Source organism: Podarcis vaucheri, assembly GCF_965113315.1.
Source record: "Podarcis vaucheri genome assembly, chromosome: 3".
NCBI classification, from domain to species: Eukaryota; Metazoa; Chordata; class Lepidosauria; order Squamata; family Lacertidae; genus Podarcis; species Podarcis vaucheri.
This window is the reverse complement of record NC_138761.1, coordinates 30,423,020-30,445,239: the sequence shown is the minus strand read 5'-3', so window position 1 is coordinate 30,445,239 and position 22,220 is coordinate 30,423,020. Positions and strand designations below refer to the sequence as shown.

General features: G+C 45.3%; 1 protein-coding gene across 1 annotated transcript in view; it reads right to left on the bottom strand.

Annotated features, from left to right (window-relative positions):
• Positions 1-20,628, bottom strand: part of RRP15 (ribosomal RNA processing 15 homolog) — a 30,243-nt gene extending 9,615 nt beyond the window's left edge. The window contains exons 1-4 of the mRNA XM_082217070.1: positions 20,478-20,628; positions 12,946-13,220; positions 9,029-9,126; positions 6,943-7,144 (exon numbers count right to left, since the gene is read on the bottom strand). Coding sequence (XP_082073196.1) covers positions 6,943-7,144; positions 9,029-9,126; positions 12,946-13,220; positions 20,478-20,550 — 648 coding nt within the window. The 5' untranslated portion in view covers positions 20,551-20,628. The remainder of the gene's footprint in view (positions 1-6,942; positions 7,145-9,028; positions 9,127-12,945; positions 13,221-20,477) is intronic.
• Positions 20,629-22,220: the final 1,592 nt, after the last annotated feature.

The following is a 22,220-nucleotide window of genomic DNA, read 5'->3' as shown; positions in this document are numbered from 1 at the left end:
AAGCAACGGGAGCTCACCCCGTCGCGGGGATTCAAACCGCCGACCTTCTGATCGGCAAGTCCTAGGCTCTGTGGTTTAACCCACAGCGCCACCCACGTCCCAGCTTAGGGTTAGGGGAGCCTAAATGAGAAATAGCGCAGGTGAATTAGCATTCAAGACAATCATGACCACAGGAATTAACGGAAGCTGTTAGTATAATACTGTCAAGTTAAAACTCAAATAAAATATATGTGACTATCATGCATCTAAAGTTCAATAAAGCAGTCCTAATTGAATTAGAGATTTTGGATGTCTGTGCATAATGCATGTACTAGATCAAAAGGTGTGTGTCGCAGGTTGTTCCAAGTTGTTTTATATACCACTGCTATATTTAAACAAAAACCAAAAAACCATTCTGGCAGTAATACCAGGGGGAAATAAGGTAACAACCCAAGTTCCCCTTGCAAGATATTTCAACACAATGGATAGTACTGGTTGTTAATTTAAGGTCATGCATTACATATGAACACATGCACAAAACAGATCATGTAATTGTTGATTTATCACCACCATGATTTAATACGCCTTTTTCTCTTGCAAGTTTCTACAATGCCGTCCTGTTCTTCTGGCTACTTAACAAGTTCCAAACATCTCCCTAGCTCATATATTATAATAGCAGAGGGAGATTCTGGTATGCAGACAAGCAGCTACAGTGCTTCTAGCAGAGACACACAGCAGAGGCACCTCCACTTTTGCACAATTGTTAGGATATATGAGGTTCAGCTACTCTTCGCAAAACAAACTTTTAAAAAACACAGAGGAGCTTTTTAACTGCTCCTCTCCCCAACTGTCTCCTTAGTGCGGACTTGGGCGCAGCCTGACTACAGAGTGCAGATATGCAGATGCTGAACACAACTGCAGGAGCAAGGGGAGTAAAAACACAGACTTTTCCAAATTGCAGAGGGGATGAATTATGATGAAGAAGGGAGGAAGAGCCTGACCAGTAGGGAGGGAGACGCTCTCTGCATCTTGCATCTAGTCTCAGTGGAAGAGGGGAAGTGTAGAAATCAACGCTACGGCACAGCCTTCCCCTCTTCTTTCTCCACTGCCAAGTTCTTGCATTTATCTCCCTCCAAACCCACGCTGGTGTTCATCCTCTATCTCCCAGAAGATTGTATCTTAGTACTCCCTGTGCAAAGGGGTCCAAGGCAGGGTTGGTATTCCTGGCTGGCCCTACAGTGGGCACTGGAGTGGTGGAGATAAAACTCTTCAAGTACTGGGGAATATCCAATAAAGATAGAGTAGACTCAATGGACTTAAGTCCCCATTATGTCTCTGCGAGAGGCCATGCTCAGAATAACTCAACTCAACGCTGAGAATACAAATGTTCCAAGCCTGCCACCCCTCACTGCTACCACACTCTAAATAGCACGGCACAAACAAACCCCGCTGCCTTCTCCAAGCAGGCTTTCCAGATAAGGAAGATGGGAAGGGGGCAGAGACCACAAGATCCTGCCCAGAAACAAGCATTATGTACCTTGGAGAGAAAAAAAATATATTACAAAAGTCAGCAGGTTCAGCGAGGATTAAGAAATACTTTGATAAACCGTTAATGATATGAAAGGCAAAGTCCTTGGATCCCGTTCAAAAAAATAATTACTCCCATCTGAGCACACAAAATCTGCAGAGGGGGATACAGTTTTTAAAGAAGCATGAACAAGTTTTCAAACACCAGACCGTGAAACCTCACTGGAGCTGTAGAGGAGACTGGCGATAGGAAAACCCTTCTCAGCTGGTGAACGTGAACCAGCATGCACAGGATCTACACAGGCAGCAAAATTAGGTGGCACGATAAAGATGGTATCAGATTGTAAGCAGGGGTGGGGAAGGAAATCAAACTGTGGTCTCACCCCCCGCACTCACAAAACACTGGCTTTCTAGCTGCATACAATTTTAGGCAGGGAAACTTCCCAAACTTTGGGACTTTACCACCTTATTCCGCTTCATGTAAAGATCCGCCTTACATCTTTCCTTTTTTCCTTTCTCCTGTGATGGAACTCCTATTTGGGGACTTCCCTGGCTTTTTTCTGGCCCACGTAGGACCAGTCTGGATAGCTGGCCTTGGTGAAGATTTGACATTTTCATCCCCAAAAAGTTTTTGATTTGAGTTTCTACTGAAATGAGGCTGCACTTTAATGTTGTATTTTAATCTTGTTTTTAAGTTGTATTTTAATCAATTGTTTTTATACCTGGTGCTAGCCGCCCTGAGCCCAGTCTTGGCTCGGGAGGGTGGGGTATAAATAAAATTCATTCAGTCATTTATTATTATTATTATTATTATTATTATTATTATTATTATTATTATTTTGCAGTTGTAGAACTCCAAAAGCTTCAAAAAGATCAAAAAAATACCGCTCACAATGTAGCGAGGAAGATGTACCACAAACCCTCCCTAGGAATGTACCCTCCACGGCATTAAATTCCTCTATTAGAGAAAAAACAAGGCACTTAGGTAGCGAGGCTGGTGTCCAACTACTTCAGATCCTGCCTGTGCTGCTCTCTTCCATCTTGGGTCCCCAGATGGTGTGGGACAACGCCCATCATCCTTGAAAGCTGGGCAAAGCTGGTCGTGGATCACAGGAGTTAGAAGCCAACAACGTCTGGGGCCCAAGGTTGAAGAGTTCAGTGTTACAGCATGCACTATTCACTAAGGATCTCATGTGCTACTTTGAGAACAGGGTGAGATAGTGTATGCTTGAGCACCAGCAAAGCAGGTCTAACCTGCAGCATGCAGTTACTTAGGAGAGCTATACGGAATCGCCGGCACTGGAGAGGTCTTGCTCTCTGTTTCCAGGTTTGTTCAGCAGCACATCTGCTGCCCACACGACTGCTCAGGCTACGGTGTGTGCTGCTGAGTAGGCAGTGTCATAGCGGAGAGGCAAAATAAATACTTTCTTCATGATGAGGGCTTCTGAATGATCTGTGGCTGACCTTAAGCTACCATAGCGTAGGAACTGATAAGATTCCTTCCCTGTGGCCTTGAATATCGACACTTACAATCTGGCCCACCAGAGCATTCATTCTTCAAGTTCAATCAAAACTTTTCAAGTTCAATTAAAACTTGTTTTCCAAAGCTGGCCTTGCCAGGTTAAAAGAGAGAGATCTGCTCAAAGCAGTTTAGAAACCTAATAACCATGCATTTATAGGCATTCCCACACCAACAAAAAGGACACAAAGTGGTGGTGCACACTTTTGGCAATGCACAGCACAAAAATGTGCACAGTTTCGACATCTACTCACTGCATGGAGCTGGAGGGAATTTTGTGTTCCCCACCTCTCTCTGATCTATGGCCACAATCGAGCTTCATAACCCACCTCCCCCTGCTCAATTAATACACTGAAACAGTACTTCTCAATTGCAAACTGATTACCCTGGAGATATTCATGCAAATTCCATCTTTCACAGTTCCACTCAAGAGTTTAGATGCATTAACAATCTACCTGTCCCATAAAGGCTGCAGAAATCCATAAGGAACGCTTAATATGCATGTCCCCAAAATACCTCCATCCACAAATATTTGTGTTCTGAGGTCAAGTTCCTACCTGATGCTGAACATTTCAATTCCCATTTATTTCTTTAAAAGGTGAAGGGTGGGGAACAAAAGCAGAGAGCCACACGGCAACCCCTCCCCCCAAAGAGTTGGTTTAGTTGAATAGCAGGAAGAGATTTAGAGTTCAAAAAGTTGCAGGAAGTGAAAATGGGGGGGGGGGGAGAGAAGAGGAGAGAATAGCCACAAATACCAAGGCATTACTGTAAAGGCAGATTTTGCCGCAAATGCATATGATCTAAAAAATCCAAGATTTTGCACACCTCCCCACCAGCTTTATAACATTATTTCAACTAAGGGGTTGAGGAGAAGGTATCAGATGTTAGGTTTGGAAAGCTGACAAAAGCTTCTCCCATCCAAAATTGATTTTCTGAAATACCTACCAGGCGGGGGGTGGGGAGAGAACCAAACATCCCACATTGTACTTTTTACCATGCAAAAAGACAACCAGGACATTTCAGCCGTACAGAAGCAAGACGTCCTCCAGAACTCGTTTCGCTCATCAGTTCCACGGGTAAGATATGTATGGGGCCTAGTCAGAGCACAGGAGTCTCTGCCTGGCAACTATGCATATTGGCTAGATACCGTGCACAGCACACCTGAATGTGCTGCCGAGTTGCGCACAATCTCCATTTAACCCACAGTAAAACTGAACACACACACACACAGACTCCACAAGAGAAGAGGAGCTTGTTCTCTTCTCATTCTGCAAGTACTCCAGGCAAAGGGAGAGTGAAGACCCTCCCAAACGGGAGCCTGCCCAGTCCCCGTCCCCCCTTAATGGCATGGATTTCGTTCTCCTTGGCTAGGCCAGACTTGCATATTACCCCCTCCTTACTTCCACATAGCTCCTGGTCTGCCTTCCCACCCAACCTCAATGATTTTTAGTGACAAGACCTGCTCTGTCAGCAACCAAAGCACCAACTCTGACCACAGTGCTAGCTATGCAACACGCCCTGTAAGTCAGTTTTAAGTTTCTGTGTACCAACAGATTACGAACAGCAGCGCTGGAGAGCTTCTATTACAACATCAAGCTTATTATTCTAATTTTTCCAGCCTTTGAAATCAAGCAAGCCGGACAGATTTAAGGAGAAATGGAACACTTGGCAACAGTCTAAGTTACTCTTATTACCCAATGAATTTTTAAAATACTTTAATTGTACACTTGCGTGAAACTCAGAGGGTTCTTCATGCCACGGAGTGTTTCGGCATGCTTCCCGAAAGCACACTAAACAAAGAACGCATGACAAACTGTTGTCTCCCAACTGATTAAAGTATTTCTTGCTGGCACAGGAAAGCGCTTAGTTAACTCCAGTGGAATGGGGCCAAGAGAAGTATTCCACCCACTAGCGAGCACAAAGTTCAAGCATGAACGCAAATATGCATTATAAACATGCAGCTTCTGAAATTCTAGATTCCGAAACCCCAAGTCCTGCTCCCTTTCGAATCTGACTGATCCAACATCTTTGCCCTTGAACGACTTTTTAAAAGCAGATTCCTCTCGGAAGGAATTCTTGTGTCGACAGTAACCCTGCAGTGAGGCTGGAACACAGGTAACTCGGCAGAACTTTTAATGAAAACTAAAACACTGCAGATAAAAATCTCTCCCCGATTCAAACCAGTGTGAACAAATGTCATTCTGAGGTCTGAGGTCAGCCCCAGAACCAAGTCATTCACAAGCCCACCACAGATACAGTCATACTTTGACGTTGACTTCAGGTTGAGCATTTTCGGGTTGCGCTCCGCGGCAACCTGGACGTAACGGAACGTGTTACTTCCGGGTTTTGCCGCTTGCGCATGTGCTCAAAATGACATCACGCGCATGCACAGAAGCGGCGAATCGTGACCCGCGCAGATGCAGGTTGTGTTCGCTTCAGGATGCGAACAGGGCTCCGGAACGGATCCCGTTCGCATCCAGAGGTACCACCGTAATGGTAAGTACCAGATGAAACGTAGGAAAGACAGAATTTCTAACCTTCAACCAATCATTTCAAGTTTTCAACAGTCTTAATATACAGAATGTAAACAGTCCTTCTGATTCAGATCAATTGCCCATCAGTCAAGTATCCATAGCCAGAGTGGTTGACATAGGCTGGGTTGATACACAACACAAACCCATGATTTGCTTATTTTAAACTGTAGTTCCATAATCTCTGAATGTGAGCCTACTCACATTTGGAGCTACCAAACTCAAAGCATGGCTTGAAGCTAGGATAAGCTGTAGTATACTTTTATGTTTGAATTGACAGTTCACTGATAAGCTGCTCCAGCTCATGAGACTACTGCAGATGGAGATGGGACTGAATTTATGAAGCTGGATGATGAGCAAATAGGAAACAATTCAGATAAGAACCATCGTTTGGCTTCTTAACTATAGCTTGGCAGTATGCCTGAACTCAGCCTATGAATGTCACAAAGATGTGCAGAGAAGGACAATAGGGGATAGGCAGCACCATAAAGTGGACCACTTGAAAGCAGAGATGGTAGCTTGGAGCAAGAACAACGCTGCCATAAGATCTCATTTTCCCTCTTCAACCAAGATGAGAGAGCCAAGGTTTCCTGCAAGTGCTGACATAGTTTCTAACTCAAATTTCAATACCATTTCCCAGAAAAAAATAATCTGTCCAAGACTGAACACTGAAGGACCAAAAAGGGGAAATCTTTCTTAGAAAGTTAGCTGTACTGAATACGTTCATCTCTCCTTGAGATCCTGCAAAGGAAGATACCTAGGACTCTATTGAAAATGTGAAGGGGGGACTTCCAGTGGGGCATTTGGTGTCAATGGCTGTGTTCTTCTAAGTTCCATTGCCCCACCAAGCCCATTCAACGCTATCCAGACCCCAAGGAGGGCAAAACAAAACTGTGACTGAGATAAGGACTTTGCTTCGGGAAAACTTTAGCAACTGAAACTGTAAGAGCTCTTTGAGAGTGGACTAGACCGCCTTGGGAAGTGGTGGGCTTTACTTTCCTGGAAGTATCCAAGCCAGACTGCCATCTGTCGGGGGTACTGCAGCTGCAGAATTCAGCGCTCTCTAAAAGGCAGCAGCAAGGGTCATGAAACACAGCATGTCTAGGGAACCTTGGGCCCTCCAGGGTGTTGCTGAACCCTCATCTTTGCTGGCTAAGTTTGCCGTGGCTGACGGGAGTTTTAGTTCAGCAATATCTGGAAGGCCAAAGGTTCCCCAGACATGTTATATAGCTTCCAAAACTGTGAATAACATTCAAGCAGTAACGTACCTGACACTGAAGAAGTTCCATAATCATTTGAAGCCAGGAGAGCAAAATTACACAAACACGCAAGTTGAAGGGCTCACTCTGCCCCATTAGAACAACTGCTCCAAGAAGTGGTGCCTACCTGTTTGCTTTTCATGGTCTTCCTGGCAGCATTTTGCTCTGTTTCCGTCCCTTCCATTCCTCTCAATACATTGATAAAGTCTCTCTTTGAAACAGACGAGATCAATTTTGCCCGTTTTCTTTCGGAACTCCCTGCTTCTTTCACCTTCTCACTGACGTTCTGTTGATGCTTCCGGACAGCATTAAACAGCTGAACGACGCCCCTGGCAGATGAAAGGAGGAGTGGTTAGGCACCTGTTGTTTCACTGCCACACCTGCTAGGTAGCATGGCTTTGATAAAGCGTCTCCTCAGCCCCACTGCACCAGACACACGAGATAACGACAAGAGGAGTCAGGGTAGTAAGTCAGAACGCAAGTGGGTTTAAGACACCATTCAAAAGCCAAAAGGGATCCAAATCATGCACTTTTCGTAAAATCAAAGGACAGTGAAATGTAAGGACACCGCACACAGTCACCGACCCAAAGGCTAAGAGACCTTGGCCCACAATTTGTGACGGCAGCAATGTGTACTCCTTCAAGCACCCAGTAAACATTCTAAGCTCAGTTTCACACCACACTACAGTTTGCACTTGGAGAGTAGCATCATGTTAAGGAAAATCTAATTTAGAGACATCACAATCCCATGCTACTTGAGTTTCACGAGCATCAGTTATCTTCAGGCTTGCTTGTAGCCTTTACCAAATGCACAGACCAGCGTCGCCACAAAAAATGATGAAAAAGCAAGGATTATTCCTGCCATTGGCAAAGTGTCCTATGAACCAGGCTGTTGATGCCCATTTTGTGTTAGTGATTTTGGTTTGAGTGCCGTTTGCTGTGACAGAACTAAGCCTCATTTCCAACACTTTTGTCCAGTAGGTTGTGTGGAATTATTCTCAGTAATTTACAGTACCTTTCAGATGGCCTATAAAAATGTCTTATTCCTGAAACTATTTATATGGATGCGCAGGATTCCTCCCCTTCTTTTATAGTGCCCCTGGGTAACCGTTCTCGAAGAATACTGGGCTTAGTTCATAAGCAGCATATTTTCAGTGCACTGTAGGGGTCACCTCCCCTATTGTTTTAGTGCCTCTTCACTTTCCCCCCGTTTCTGGGAACCAGGTGGCCTTCTGTGGCACCCAGTTTGAGAAAAGACTTAGTAAAAGTTATTGGTCCCACATTTTAGCAATTACTGGAAGAAGTGTGGATGCCTCCCTCACATTCCAGAAGAATCTCAAGCAAGTCGCATCTTCCTCCAGGACAGAAAAACCAAAGAACCCAAATGTGCTCATGTACCTTGGCTCTGTAAGCAGAGTCAGCACAGAAAAGGCATTTGCTTCATGCAAAACCTCTCTTCTTGGCAATGGAGTGCACACACTGGCAGAGTATCTGTGTGCATGTCTATGCAACCTGTCAGGTGTGTATATGCACACTGGAAAAAATATCAAAATGCTTTTATTCCTGCTAAGGGTCAGTGCATGCAAAAATGGCAGAAGGGAATAGGAACTCTGAAGCAGTTCGGCCAAACACCAACAAGTTGTAAACAAACTGAAAACTGTGACACTAGGCTTTGGGACATGCCAGAGGAGTCAGCCAATGACTTCGCACACCCACCTACGCAAAGTTCAGAGGCAAGCTTTTAGAGCAGTCTCTGTGGAGGTAAGGATGTCAAAAACAAGCCCACTGATATGATCAAGAAAATGCACTGGTTATGTGCTAGACCAGAGCCATGTGGTGCAACGCTAGGTTAATGCAAGACAGTAATCTGACCGCAAGAACAGCGAGTTTTGGTGAATGCACTTTAGAGAAATACAAAGAGTGGGAGAAGTGATTGATCTGTGTATTTTCTAAGTATGGAATTAACAAAAACGATGAGCTCAGGCCCAGAACTCCTGCTGGGCGAACACTTAACACGTTATAGTCTTGTCCAAATTTTAAGCTTTCATAAGACTTCTGAAATCTTTTGTTGAACTTGATACTGTATGAGACAGAACTAGGTATAAATCATTTGACTCCCACGAGTCACTTCTTAAGAGTTCAATTTGATTAGAAGCAGATTACTCAGGCATGCCTTTAGATCTGTTTTCAAAAGCCCAAGCACACACTCTTACCTCGTGGCAATTCTCTGAAGGCTTCTCTCCATTTCTCTGTCTTTCGCAACATCTGGCTTCACTCTGCACATCATTTCCCACTCCCGCTTTTTATCAAGCTGCATCATAAATATTGTTATGCGAAAGAGCATTAGGCATTTTAAAAATGCAGCATGCACATATAGATATTTCTTAAGAAAACCAAGTTGATAAATCATGTAGGACGACGTTAGGTGAGGATGGGGAGAATACAACTACGCTTAACAGCATCGCTCCTCTAGTGCCAAGCGATAGGCCCAACAGGGCAGTGGTGTGGATTTTCACATAACAGGCTCTCCAGTGAACCTTTCCAACTACATTAGAGCCAATGGATCAAGCGGATTCCTGAGCAGGGATGTTCTGGGCGTTTAGTTCTCCTGCCAGTCAAAGTCAACAATTGCAGTGTGACCTGGACATTTGGGTGCTCACCCAGGCAGGCGATTATTTGTTCTCACCAAGAACAAAGAAACTCAGTCAAACAACATCACACCTACTTTGAACCATTTATCCTGGGCAAGCAAAATGTTTAAAGCTGATCGGCAAGGTTGAAATAGTTAACCTAGAGCATAGCCTCTTATGAAATGAATTCTAAACTAGAGTTGAAGGGTATGCAGGTCCCAACTCACTTGTGGGGCATTACCCCCTTCCCAAGATTGTTTGAGGGACGCGGGTGGCGCTGTGGGTTAAACCACAGAGCCTAGGACTTGCCGATCAGAAGGGCAGCGGTTTGAATCCGCGTGATGGGGTGAGCTCCCGTTGCTCAGTCCCAGCTCCTGCCAACCTAGCAGTTCGAAAGCATGTCAAAGTGCAAGTAGGTAAATAGGTACCACTCTGGCAGAAAGGTAAATGGTGTTTCCGTGTGCTGCTCTGGTTCGCCAGAAGCGGCTTAGTCATGCTGGCCGGATGACCTGGAAGCTGTACTCCGGCTCCCTCGGCCAATAAAGCGAGATGAGCGCCACAACCCCAGAGTTATGGACCTAATGGTCAGGGGTCCCTTTACCTTTAAGATTGTTTGAAGCACTATCTGGCCACCACAGATGAAAAGCACAGATCTTCAAGAATGACTTGAGTAAGTTTGCCCACAAATAAGCAGTGGTGCCCAGTGACAGTGACCTTGTATTCAGACTCTAAATATTTTAGGAGCAAATGAGCAACCTCAGTCCTCTGACAATATATGTGACTATTGCATTTTATGGGGAACCTTGAACAATCTCCGAGACTGGAAATCATTCCAATGGTACAACCATCCAAGCCTGAGACACTGGAAGCAAAGGAGCTTCTAGATACACTAATACACACAACTTTAAATTGGAGTATAATACATAACTATAGCTATGCTTAGCTATTGTCCAGACCTTTCTTCAACTTTTAAGGAGTGACAGAGAAGATACTTCCTTCCAAGACTCAACTCCCAGTGTCTGTTTTGAAATCCACCTGTCTTACTGAAGCCAAAACGTTTTTCAGTTCATCTGCTATTTTGTCAGACACTTTTAAAGTTGTTTGACATAGCTCAGAACAAATGCAGTTAGTTTTTCAAAAATAAAAGAATTGCCACAATTTTTAAGTAGGGTAGAGCCATCAAACTTCTTCATATAGCCAGACTTCAACTTTAACACAATTATAGCCGCTTGCTAAAAGTTTATATTAAATGTGTAACACTTAGAGAGAGTTATACTGTATATTTAATAAAACATGAACCAATTGTTTTCCAGTAATTATATACAGTTAAAACTGGAGTTTATGCTTTACATGGGAGATCAGGCAGCTTCAGTGCCAATATGCAGATGTCTTAGCTGCAGTTCCAAAGCAAATATTTAGAAGCTTGTTCATTAGAGATAAAGAGCGCTATCATGATTTTCGGAATACTGGAGACATTTCCCACTTTATTTTAACAACGTAGCACTTTACTTATGAAGATTAAGACTGGGATTTATTATATTTTGAGATAGCCCAATGTTTTGTGAGAAAAAGAAGAAGAAGAAGAAGAGTTTGGATTTGATATCCCGCCTTTCACTCCCCTTCAGGAGTCTCAAAGCGGCTAACAATCTCCTTTCCCTTCCTCCCCCACAACAAACACTCTGTGAGGTGAGTGGGGCTGAGAGACTTCAAAGAAGTGTGACTGGCCCAAGGTCACCCAGCAGCTGCATGTGGAGGAGCGGAGACACGAACCCGGTTACCCAGATTACGTGACTACCGCTCTTAACCACTACACCAACTTCAGTGTGTAAAGATTTCTTGATTTAGACACGAAAACCAAACGCAATCACAGTTCCTGTCTTTATCAACAGCAATTTCATACACACACAAACACATTTGTGTACACATCTATGTATATTATCCTGCCTTTCCCCGCACTCTACTTTAGCAAAACTGATTGTCATGCTTCTTAAAACAATTGAACAGCAAGTTAACATTGTTTGAACCCTCTTAACACTAAGTCTCCATTACCCACAGCCTCTTTTTATGAAGTTATAGAAAACTCTTATCTTTATAATTCCAGGCAGACCGCTATGAATTCATGTCTTGATGACTATGCTCTGGCCTCTGATCAAACAGCTAACCCTATTTTAGTTTTCCATCAGCATGGAATCAATAAAAGGCAGGCTGTTTCAAGTTTATCTCATGATGAACAAATCAGTTTATAGACTAACAGCACACCACCAATTTGTGGTACCCCACATATTTATCTGATAAAACCAGATTCAGAGAGCAAACAGTGACTGAATAGATCCTATATTATAGCCTTACATTTTCATCCGAAAATATCGGGAGTAAGTAAAGCAGCCACCGTGGTCTGGTAACACAGTGCTATTGAAATGAAGCCATTTCAATACACATTAGAGCTTCATTAGATTCATACCAAGTAAGAGCAGCTGGCTTACTTGGTACCCTGGCTTACTTGGGTAGTGAATCACACCATATAAATCAGTTCTGCTTATACAGCACCACTGTGCAGTCATTAAAAGATGTGAAACACCAGACCCTAAAACTTTAGCCCACCCTATCCCAGATGCACTGTCACTAACAGAGTGGAAAACCGAAGTGCCTTTCTAAAGAGACTAGCACCTTGTTCACCAGGTGTATCAGTGGTGACCTAAGGATGTCTTATTACCTCCCTGAAAAGCACTGCTTCCCAAAACTTTACACTTTAACACAGGGAGCACTGTCAGCCGTAAGGACCAGGAGCCATGCAAGCCCCGGTCCTAAAATACAGGCTACCACATACTACACAAATTATTGGCTCATTTGCAGGGCCAGGAAACCAGCATCTTTCAAACAATAAATAACTTTAAATCACCAAGTGCCACTACAGTAGCAAGCAATGGCCAGCTTTGAATTCTAATTTAAGAGCTGGCTTATTGAGTGAAGGGGACTGCTCCTTCCTGGACTCTGAGACACAACAATGCAAAGGTGAGTATGCATCATCTGTTTTGAGCGACATGTTCATTCTGCATAGATAACTTGCCAGAACTCGTCCCAGTTTCGGTTTTCCCAGTGCTAATATGCTAACTGAGATGGAATCAACAGTCCGAGGCTGAATTCAGATGGTACTTTTAGTAAATTACGGGCATGGTCCCAGGTCAGCAGCTAGGGAGCAAGCTTGCTCCTCCAACAAGCTTTGAACTTCTGCACAAGCATAACTTTGCTTATGTTTGGCTGCTAGTTTTTACCCCTGGAGCACACTAGCAATCCTACCATGACAAGCCAAAGCATATGCACAGAGCACAAGCTTCATAGTAACCCAGAGGCGTCTCTCAAACTGACCTTTCATAAATCACTGCCTGCAAAAGTTTAGCAATCTGGCTACTGAGAGTAAGTGTGAATAAATACTAAAGGGGAGGACTGCTTTTATGGAGGACATAATGTATGGTATCATGATGTTGCATCTGCTTCCTTACCTTTCTCCTCTTCTCCAGCCTCTCCTGCTTCTCCTTCTCTCGTTCCTTATCCCGCTCTTTGTTTTTAACCAGTATGGTGGGCTTACTCTTGGGAACTTTCTTACTGAGCACCTTTGCCATGGCATCAGCCCAGCCAGCATTTCCTGCATCTTTCGACTCTCCTGCATCTTTGGCTTTCGTGTCTGGGGTCTGAGGCTCATCCTCATCGTCGCCATCAAGTTCTTCAGCCCCCGAAGAGAAGCTGTCCTCTGGAATGCCAGAGCTCCACTCAGAACCTAAAAGAAGAGCAGAGTGGAGAAAAATCAAACTCAATGAACATGTATGCAATAGTCTTGTTCTGCTAACAAAAGAGACCTCTATTTGAGGGAGGGGACGTTCCTCCACAGCCCCTGGGGGGAACTCTGGAGCAGATTTTAGCGGCACAAAGCAGGAGGAGAGGAAGGCGAAGTCCCACTACAATTGCAGAGTTGCAATTATAGAGCTTTGGCTGCAACCCTTCACATTTCAAATGGATTTTTTTTCTCCAAGTAAATTACAAGTTTCCCTTAGGTAAAGGTAAAGGGACCCCTGACCATTAGGTCCAGGCGTGACCGACTCTGGGGTTGCGTCGCTCATCTTGCTTTATTGGCCGAGGGAGCCGGCGTACAGCTTCCGGGTCATGTGGCCAGCATGACTAAGCCGCTTCTGGCAAACCAGAGCACCGCACAGAAATGCCATTTACCTTCCCACCGGAGCGGTACCTATTTATCTACTTGCACTTTAACGTGCTTTCGGACTGCTAGGTTGGCAGGAGCAGGGACCGAGCAACGGGAGCTCACCCTGTCACGGGGATTCGAACCGCCAACCTTCTGATCGGCAAGCCCTAGGCTCTGTGGTTTAACCCACAGCGCCAACCGCGTCCCTTTAAGTTTCCCTTAAAGGATACCAATATAAGTGGGATAGCTCAGTTGGTAAGAGAATGAGGCTTTTAATCTCAGGGTCCTGGGTTTGAGCCCCACACTGGGCAAAAATAAGCCTGCATTGCAGGGACTTGGACTAGATGCCTCTCTATGATTCTATGACTAATGTTAAAACAATCTAAGTTAAGTGTGTTAGTCCTGAAGTTCATCTCTAAACAGAACCGATGCCTCTATTACATACACTGAGATAAGGAAGGGTTTTCTCCACAAATGACGACCCAATCAGATCACCTCTTAATACATAAACTTCCACCTACCACCCAAACACAGCCAGGTATTTCACGTTCACCTAAGACAGTGTTTCCCAACCTATTTTGGGCAAAGGCACACTTGTTTCATGAAAAAAATCTTGAGGCACACCACCATTACAGCCCCGTGACGTCAGCGCGCAGCGTCACGCCGGGAGGGACATGAATTGCTAGCAAATTACATAATCACCTCCTTGAGAGCTGGCTCATCTTCTCCGAAGGCAGAACCCCATTAATTAACAGCACAGACTCACACCATAGCCAAGACGAGGGGGGAAAACCTCAGTCATGCACAGTCATGCACATGTGGAGGCTAAATGAGGACGAAGACCGGGCAGAGAGCAGGGTTCAAATCACCCCACCTGGCCAGGACAATCCCTGGGTGCTCCCTTGGGCCACTCGCCTGACCCACCTCGCAGGGCTGTTGTTGCGAGGATAACACGGGGAGAACCACGCGCGCCCCCGGGAGCTCCTTGGAGGAGAAAGCGGGCGATGAATGCAATGCACAAAATATATGAGAGGCGACCAGGTTTTGCAGGTGAGGGGCCCCCGCCAGCCTCCGCTTCCAACACCCGGCGCAACGACGCCGAAGTTTCCCCCCGGGCTCGGCTCGGGGAGCAGCGCTGCTCCCCCCCGGCTCCCCTTCGCCCTCCCGGCTCTCTCTGCCGCCCACTGGGGACCCCCCTCATCTGCCAAGTCCGGAGCGCCGGTGGAAGTTGCATGCATGCATGCAGGGCGCCACATTGCCATTGCATTGCACTGCATTCCATGCAACGCCTGCATGCATGCATTGCCTTGCACGCCCGCCAAGGGGTCTCCCCGCGGTCCAATGCGTCCCCTCCGGCGCGGATGCAGCATTGCAAAAATAAAAACCCCCTGACGCAGCCCTACCTGGGGGGCAGCCTCCGCCGCTCCACCTCCGGGGGGATCCCCGGGCTCCATCCTGCCGCCCAATCTCCGCGGGGGCGCAGGCAGGCTGCGCGGGGTCTGCGCGGAAGAGCCCCTGCCCGCCCGGCCGCCGCCGCTGCGCTCATTCCATGGCCGGGACAAGAGCGCTTCAAACAAAACGGCCGGCCCGCCAGGCCACGCTGGGAAACGTAGTTCGCGCACCCCGCGCGGGCGCAGAGCCCAAGGGTGAGGGGACTACGGATCCCGGCAGCCCCTGCGCCGGGGACGGAGGGGGAGAGGCCGGGTGCAGGGATGGAGGGACGGGTGGGCAAGCGAGCGAGTGAGTGGCAGCCGCCAAGCCTTGGCCGAGAGCCAGGAAGGGCCTCCCTGGAGGAGGAGGAGGAGGAGGAGGAGGAGGAGGAGGAGGGAGGCGCAGAGCGGGAGGGAGGGAGGGAACCCCAGGGGTCATCTAGTGACAGCGCCCCAATCGAAAATTTGACTTTTTTTAAAAAAAAAATCTTTCACATTTTTTAATTTTTCCCGCGGCACACCAGGCAACATCTCGCGGCACACTAGTGTGCCGCGGAACAGTGGTTGGGAAACACTGACCTAAGAATACGTTTGTCCAGCAACTACTCAGAAAGTGCTTCAATCTGTTACTCACAGGGTTTTGTAATGTTTTCTTTGCTTTCTGTTTTTGTGAGGGTGCGATTGCGCCAGCAGAATGGAGCAACTCTGGGAAGAGGAAGTAAAGTTTTCCAGTGTTCAGGGTTCCTATATTCCCAGACTTTGCCTCATAAACTGCCTTGGCTGCAATATCCTATATGGCAGGAGTTTCTATCCAAAGGCCACTTCCACTCTTGACAAGACAAGCTTCCTGGGGGCACATGCCAGGCAAAAGTGGGTGGAGCGATGAATGTGAGTTTTGCCTTTGTACAATAAGGCTGGCTTCTACCCACACCCCCCTCTCTACCTTCCATCCAAACAAGCAAGAGGCAGAACTCTAGGGCACATTCCAACCAGGCAAAAATGCTTAGGGTGCAAAGCAGAGTTATGGAGGAGAGCGTTCCTAAGGGCAGAAAAAGAGGCTGTGTATTTGGCCCCCAGGTCTGATGTTCTCTAGCCCTACCACAGTCATTCCTTGGTTTTTGGAACAGCTTAGTTCCCAAACGGTTTGGCTCCCGAACACCACAAACAGTAACTGTTTGCGAAATATTTTTGGAAGCCAAACGTCCAACAGGGCTTCCGATTGGCTACAGGAGCTTTCTGCAGCCAATCAGAAGCCGCACTTTGGTTTCCAAATGTTTTGGAAGTTGAAAGGACTTCTGGAACAAATTCTGTTTGATTTCCAAGGTACGGCCCTATTTGGAAACATTTAAAAGATATTCTCTCTAGAGGTAGAAAAGCAAAGCATGCAAAATTAACACATACCATGCAACAAAACAATGTAGTGGCCAATTGTAAAAATGAAACAATAGTGCAAGTAATTCTCCAGTAAGCTATTTTGTTTAGTGGTCAAATTTGCACCATTACAAAACTATCTACAGGAACCTTTATTTAATTAGACAATAGAAATTGGCCTGTCTCCTTGCTGTTAAATGATGATTTAAACTGCAATTCACCCAGAGAGAAGGTATGCCCAGTTCCTTGCTACTTGGACAACAGCTTTAACCAAGGATAATTTGTCCCAAGTTACAGGAATTCAAAGGACAAGTCACCATTTCCTGCTGTAACTAATCTGCAACAAACTATTTGCAGGAAATTGAGAAAATATGAGGATCCAAATCAAGCAAAATAAAAACAAACACAAAATCCTCTTCAGAACAAAGATTTCAGAAGTCATGGCAGAAGAATCAACAAAACCCCAATATTTTATTATGGAATTAATAATGTTTTGGGTAAGAGCAAAACATTTGAGGGGGGAAACGTGTTTCTGGTTTATTTTAAAGAGATTACAATCACAACACTGACATCTAGTGTTGAAATGCCAAAATCAAGATAGATGAAAATAAGCATGTGATACAAGCCAATTCAGCATATACATGCCAAGTGCACCACTGATTTCACTAGGTGCAAGTTTGATTAAAGCAGTCACTGGTATTTTCTCCATACAGAGAAGATAATCTGAGGCTTCGCTCTGCTGCAATTGTCCATCCCTTCTATTCTGATACCTCTTAAAGGAATAAAGCTAAGGCTACTACATCTCTACATCTCTATTGTAAGAATTTAGTTGATCAGGCCGTAAGAATTTATAGTTAGTTAGTGGTTGATAAGGGGAAGAACACACCCAGCAGTTCATTGGGAAGGGAGAAAAGATTACTAGGACACATTTTCTTACTACTCTTCCCACCCAATAGTTTCAGAAAACCCCACAGGGAAGCAGGTTGAAAAGATAACCAAAACACCTTTCAACACACTTTGGTACAGCTTTCTTGTTTTTTGACAGATTGAATACATGGCAACATCAGCCATGGCCTACCACCAATCAAAATCCTCACAACCCTTAGCTAACGCCATTTCAGAAAAGACTAAACACAGCTCATGTTTAATCAACTCTAATTCTCATACAAACCTCAGTCATTCTACAACACAAATGATGGGCAGAAGAATGTGCTTTGGCACACAGCACAGAATTTGCTCCCACAATATACAGCAGATAGCACTTTCAGTCTGTGAACTGGCTGACAGACATCTGCCACAAGAGATGTTAAAGTGACAATGCAGTAATAATAATTAATAATAATTGTATTATTTATACCCTGCCCATATGGCTGGGTTTCCCCAGCCACTCCCATCAATAACATTTTCTCATCAATTTCTGGCTACCAACAACATATGCAAGTCTGAGTAACACAGCACTCTACATGATGTGCCTGACCTATTACGTATGCTATGTTTTCAGAGAACAAAGTATCAATTGTCCGTATTATCCTGTCATGATATTTACTTGTCAATCATCTGGGAACAAAGTCCCTCCAATACCCAAGGTGAAAGCTTGCTTACAAGGTACCTACTAAAATTCAAATAGTGTAGACCACTGTCAATCTGTCCAGAAGTAGACATGAAAAACACTGCTTAGCATCTGATAAGACTGAATGACCCCATCCATCTCTATGAAGGCCAGAGTATGCAGACTAACACTAGCCAGCCACTAGAACCAAACCAATTTAACCACTAATCCACCTTTGACATTCAAGGGTGATGCGGGACAGAGCATTTTGCCAGTTCAAAAATATTAAATGGTTTCATTCTAGTGAAAGAGCATCAGATTAATTCTGCATCTGCGCATATCTACAAAGATTAGCATAAAAACAATATGTGTCGGGCCATAAGAAAAAAACCTACTAAGTCCTCATGTTTGTAATATTTTTATTTGGGCCAACCAAAAAATCACAAAAATGCGGAAAGTGACAACCCAAAAATGGACTGTAAGAATTAGCCTATTTTCCTCACTGCAGCTGAGCAGCACAAATATATTCATAAGCACAATAAAATCATTTCCTCAGCAGCTGAAGTTCAATACTGGCAAGTACAAGCAGTTCCTGGCTCAGTTAATAAATTCACAACAGGATGCCGATTTATCATCAGCCAAAAAACATCCCCTGACCTAGGACAAAGTTAACTCATGAGTTTCACCATTATTTCTAGATTGCAGTACATGCTTTCAAGCACTTAATCCCAATTATCCTTAGCGTAGAGGTATTTCTTATCACCATTTGACAGACTGTAATTTGCCAAGCATCAGGTGATATCACTTAAGTAGATGCCAGCCTCAGCTATAAAGTAATAAAGCACTTGTATAGAAAGCATGTTCAAGATCACAAGTATATAAAAACATGAGAAGAGGCCAGCTGGATCAGAGCAAAGGCCCACCTAGTCCAGAATTATTTCCTCTCAGCAAACCTTCCTTTGTGTAGGTAACTGTCTGTACAACACAACTGCATGTCTGATGGCATGAGCCTTTACAAACCTATCAAGGAGTAATGCCCATTGTGTTCCATGGAGTTTAACTCCCAAATGGGTACAAGACTCAAAGAATAAAAATTAGGGGTTTTAACAGATAGCCCCTGGGGTCCCTTCCAACTCTACCATTCTTGGATTCTAAGTTACAGGATCAGTACACAATCACACACCAAATTGGTCTTCACTTATTCCAATCCATCAACTTTCATACCAAAATTTTGTAAGGCGTAAAACAATCCTGAACTAGCTAGTAAGTTTTTAACAAGGGCTAAATCTCTTTGACACTGGCTACTGCAGTGGCATTGGGCCAATATATAAGCCAATAACACACTGGGTGATCTTCTATTTGAAACTACCCTTACTTTTCCTAGCCAACACTTGACTGCTGCTCCATTTTTGTCCAGTAAAAAATGTGTGAAATCTAAAAGCTTTCAACTTCATCAGTAATAAAACATAAAATAAAAAATAGTACAAATAATTTGAAAGACTAAAAAATGAACCAAGTCATCAGATTCTGTCTCCCAAAGTGATTTCCGTTTCCACAAAATGACGATATGAACCAGAGCAATAATACGGATGCATCATTAGGGAAAGCAAAGTTCATTACTATTCTTTGCTGTTCAGAGGAGAAAGTCATCCTACTATTCTTTCTCCTTCCACTACCCACAGCACGGCTGGTGCTGTCTCTCCGAGTGTGCTGAGAGAGATAGAAAAGGGATATATGAAGAGCGGGGAGGGTAAATACATAGCAATCTTATCTTCGGGGAGGGAGAGAGGGAAATCATAGAATTGAGCGGTCCCCCAAGCTCATCTAGTCCAACTCCCTGCAATCCAGGAATCTCAACACGTGGTCCCCGATCCAATTTGAAACCATACCCGACCCTGTTTAGCTTTGCAAATACGCTAGCAGGTTTTTGTTCTTGTTTGCTGCACCACATAACCCAGGAAGCTTAGAAAAGGCAACGGCGATCAAGATTCAGGCATCCTGGATAACAAGTTCGCGTTAGGCAGAGAAATGAAATCAGCAGTGCTTTTTTTTCCTGGGGGGACGCATACCCCTAAACATTTTGCGAATCTTTGTACTTCTGTCCATTTACTGTATTTATTTTCCCCGATGTGAACTAAATAATGGTGATTTTCTTGAGTCAAAATGAGAGTGCCCCTAAACATTTTTTAGAGGGGGGGAAAGCACTGGAAAGCAGCATACAACAGTGGGGAGAGCGAAGAAGACGGAACTGTGTAGAAGGCAAGAATGAGGCGTAGAAACAGAGAGAACGGGGAACTGGGGCGAAGACCGTACTCGATCCCAGGCACTTTCGCCCCATTCCACCCTTCGGCGGTGAAGAGGAGCGAGTTTCTCCATCGCTGCCCATCCACGCGCCCCGCAACTTCCCCCATTATAACATCTGATCGCCACCCCCTTCCACCACCGGGGTTCCCCGCCCAGCGCAAACAGGATCCTCGTGCCCGTTACCGCTATCGCTCGCTTCGACTTCGGCTCCGGCAACCTCGGCCTCCCCACGTGAACCCGCCATGGCAGCGGCCATCTTGCCTACGGTATGTCCCTCTTCCTAAGCGGTCCGGGTGACCCGCGCGGCTGTTACGGATGTTCCGGGAAGAAACGAGCATCTCGAGATAGTCGTGAGACGTACTCGGGGTGACGGATACGAAAACACGCCTGGAGGCATAAATATCCTTATTACGTCGATGGGAACATAGAATGGATTACCATAGAGGCATGGGGCTAGACCGGCTCCCTCGCGTATGGCGGCACATACTGTATTGGAATAAGAAACCGGAAGCGAGGGCTGTGCTCTCCGCTTCTCCTTCCCCCATCTCTGTGGTTGTTGGAGGTTTCCGCTTCATGCAGAGATGGGGCGAAGCTGAACCCCTCCAGATGTTGCTGGACTCCCAGCCCCAACCAGCAGAGCCAGTAGTCAAGGATGGTGGGAGCTGTAGCCCTGCTGCAACATCTAGAGCAGGGATGTGGCCCCCTCTCCGATCCCTGATCATTGTACTAATTGGAGCTGGTGGGAGTCACTGCCCTGGCCATATCAAATACTATATAATATTTATACCCCGCCTTTCCCCCCAATAGGGACTCAAGGCGGCTTACAGATAAAATAAGAACAGCTGTAAACATGAGTTTGCAATTTTATTTTTTTTAAAAAGTAAACAGTAGAAATCTGTCTACTTTGCCATAGGCTCCCTGCCTCTGATCTGAAGGATCACAGGTTCCCCGTCCCTGGATTAATCCGTGCAAAAATCATAAGTGTTGCCTCAAGCCTGGGTGGACACTAAATTGTCCATCTATTCTAGCATCCTTGCCACCCATCTACTGCGGCCAAGCAGATGCATGGGCTGTTACTGGGGCTCAAGGACACAAGCAGGGCCAGTCGGGTATGGCCTGGGAAAAGTTCTGGCCACCAGAGACAGGCCCAGGATTGAGGCCCTCAACACCGCACAGTAGATCTCCACATCGATATTGTTCAGGCCAGATAACTTTTGGTGCCAGAGTTGTAAAATTCAAATTGTGTCCCCAGTTTACAGTGAAAATAAATAAATGCCACTTTATACTGAGGCAGCTAGCAAAGAATCATAGAATCATAGAGTTGGAAGAGACCACAAGGGCCATCGAGTCCAACCCCCTGCCAAGCAGGAAACACCATCAGAGCACTCCTGACATATGGTTGTCAAGCCTCTGCTTAAAGACCTCCAAAGTAGGAGACTCCACCACACTCCTTGGCAGCAAATTCCACTGTCGAACAGCTCTTACTGTCAGGAAGTTCTTCCTAATGTTTAGGTGGAATCTTCTTTCTTGTAGTTTGGATCCATTGCTCCGTGTCCGCTTCTCTGGAGCAGCAGAAAACAACCTTTCTCCCTCCTCTATGTGACATCCTTTTATATATTTGAACATGGCTATCATATCACCCCTTAACCTCCTCCAGGCTAAACATGCCCAGCTCCCTTAGCCGTTCCTCATAAGGCATCGTTTCCAGGCCTTTGACCATTTTGGTTGCCCTCCTCTGGACACGTTCCAGTTTGTCCGTGTCCTTCTTGAATTGTGGTGCCCAGAACTGGACACAGTACTCCAGGTGAGGTCTGACCAGAGCAGAATACAGTGGCACTATTACTTCCCTTGATCTAGATGCTATACTCCTATTGATGAGGCCCAGAATTGCATTGGCTTTTTTAGCTGCCGCGTCACACTGTTGGC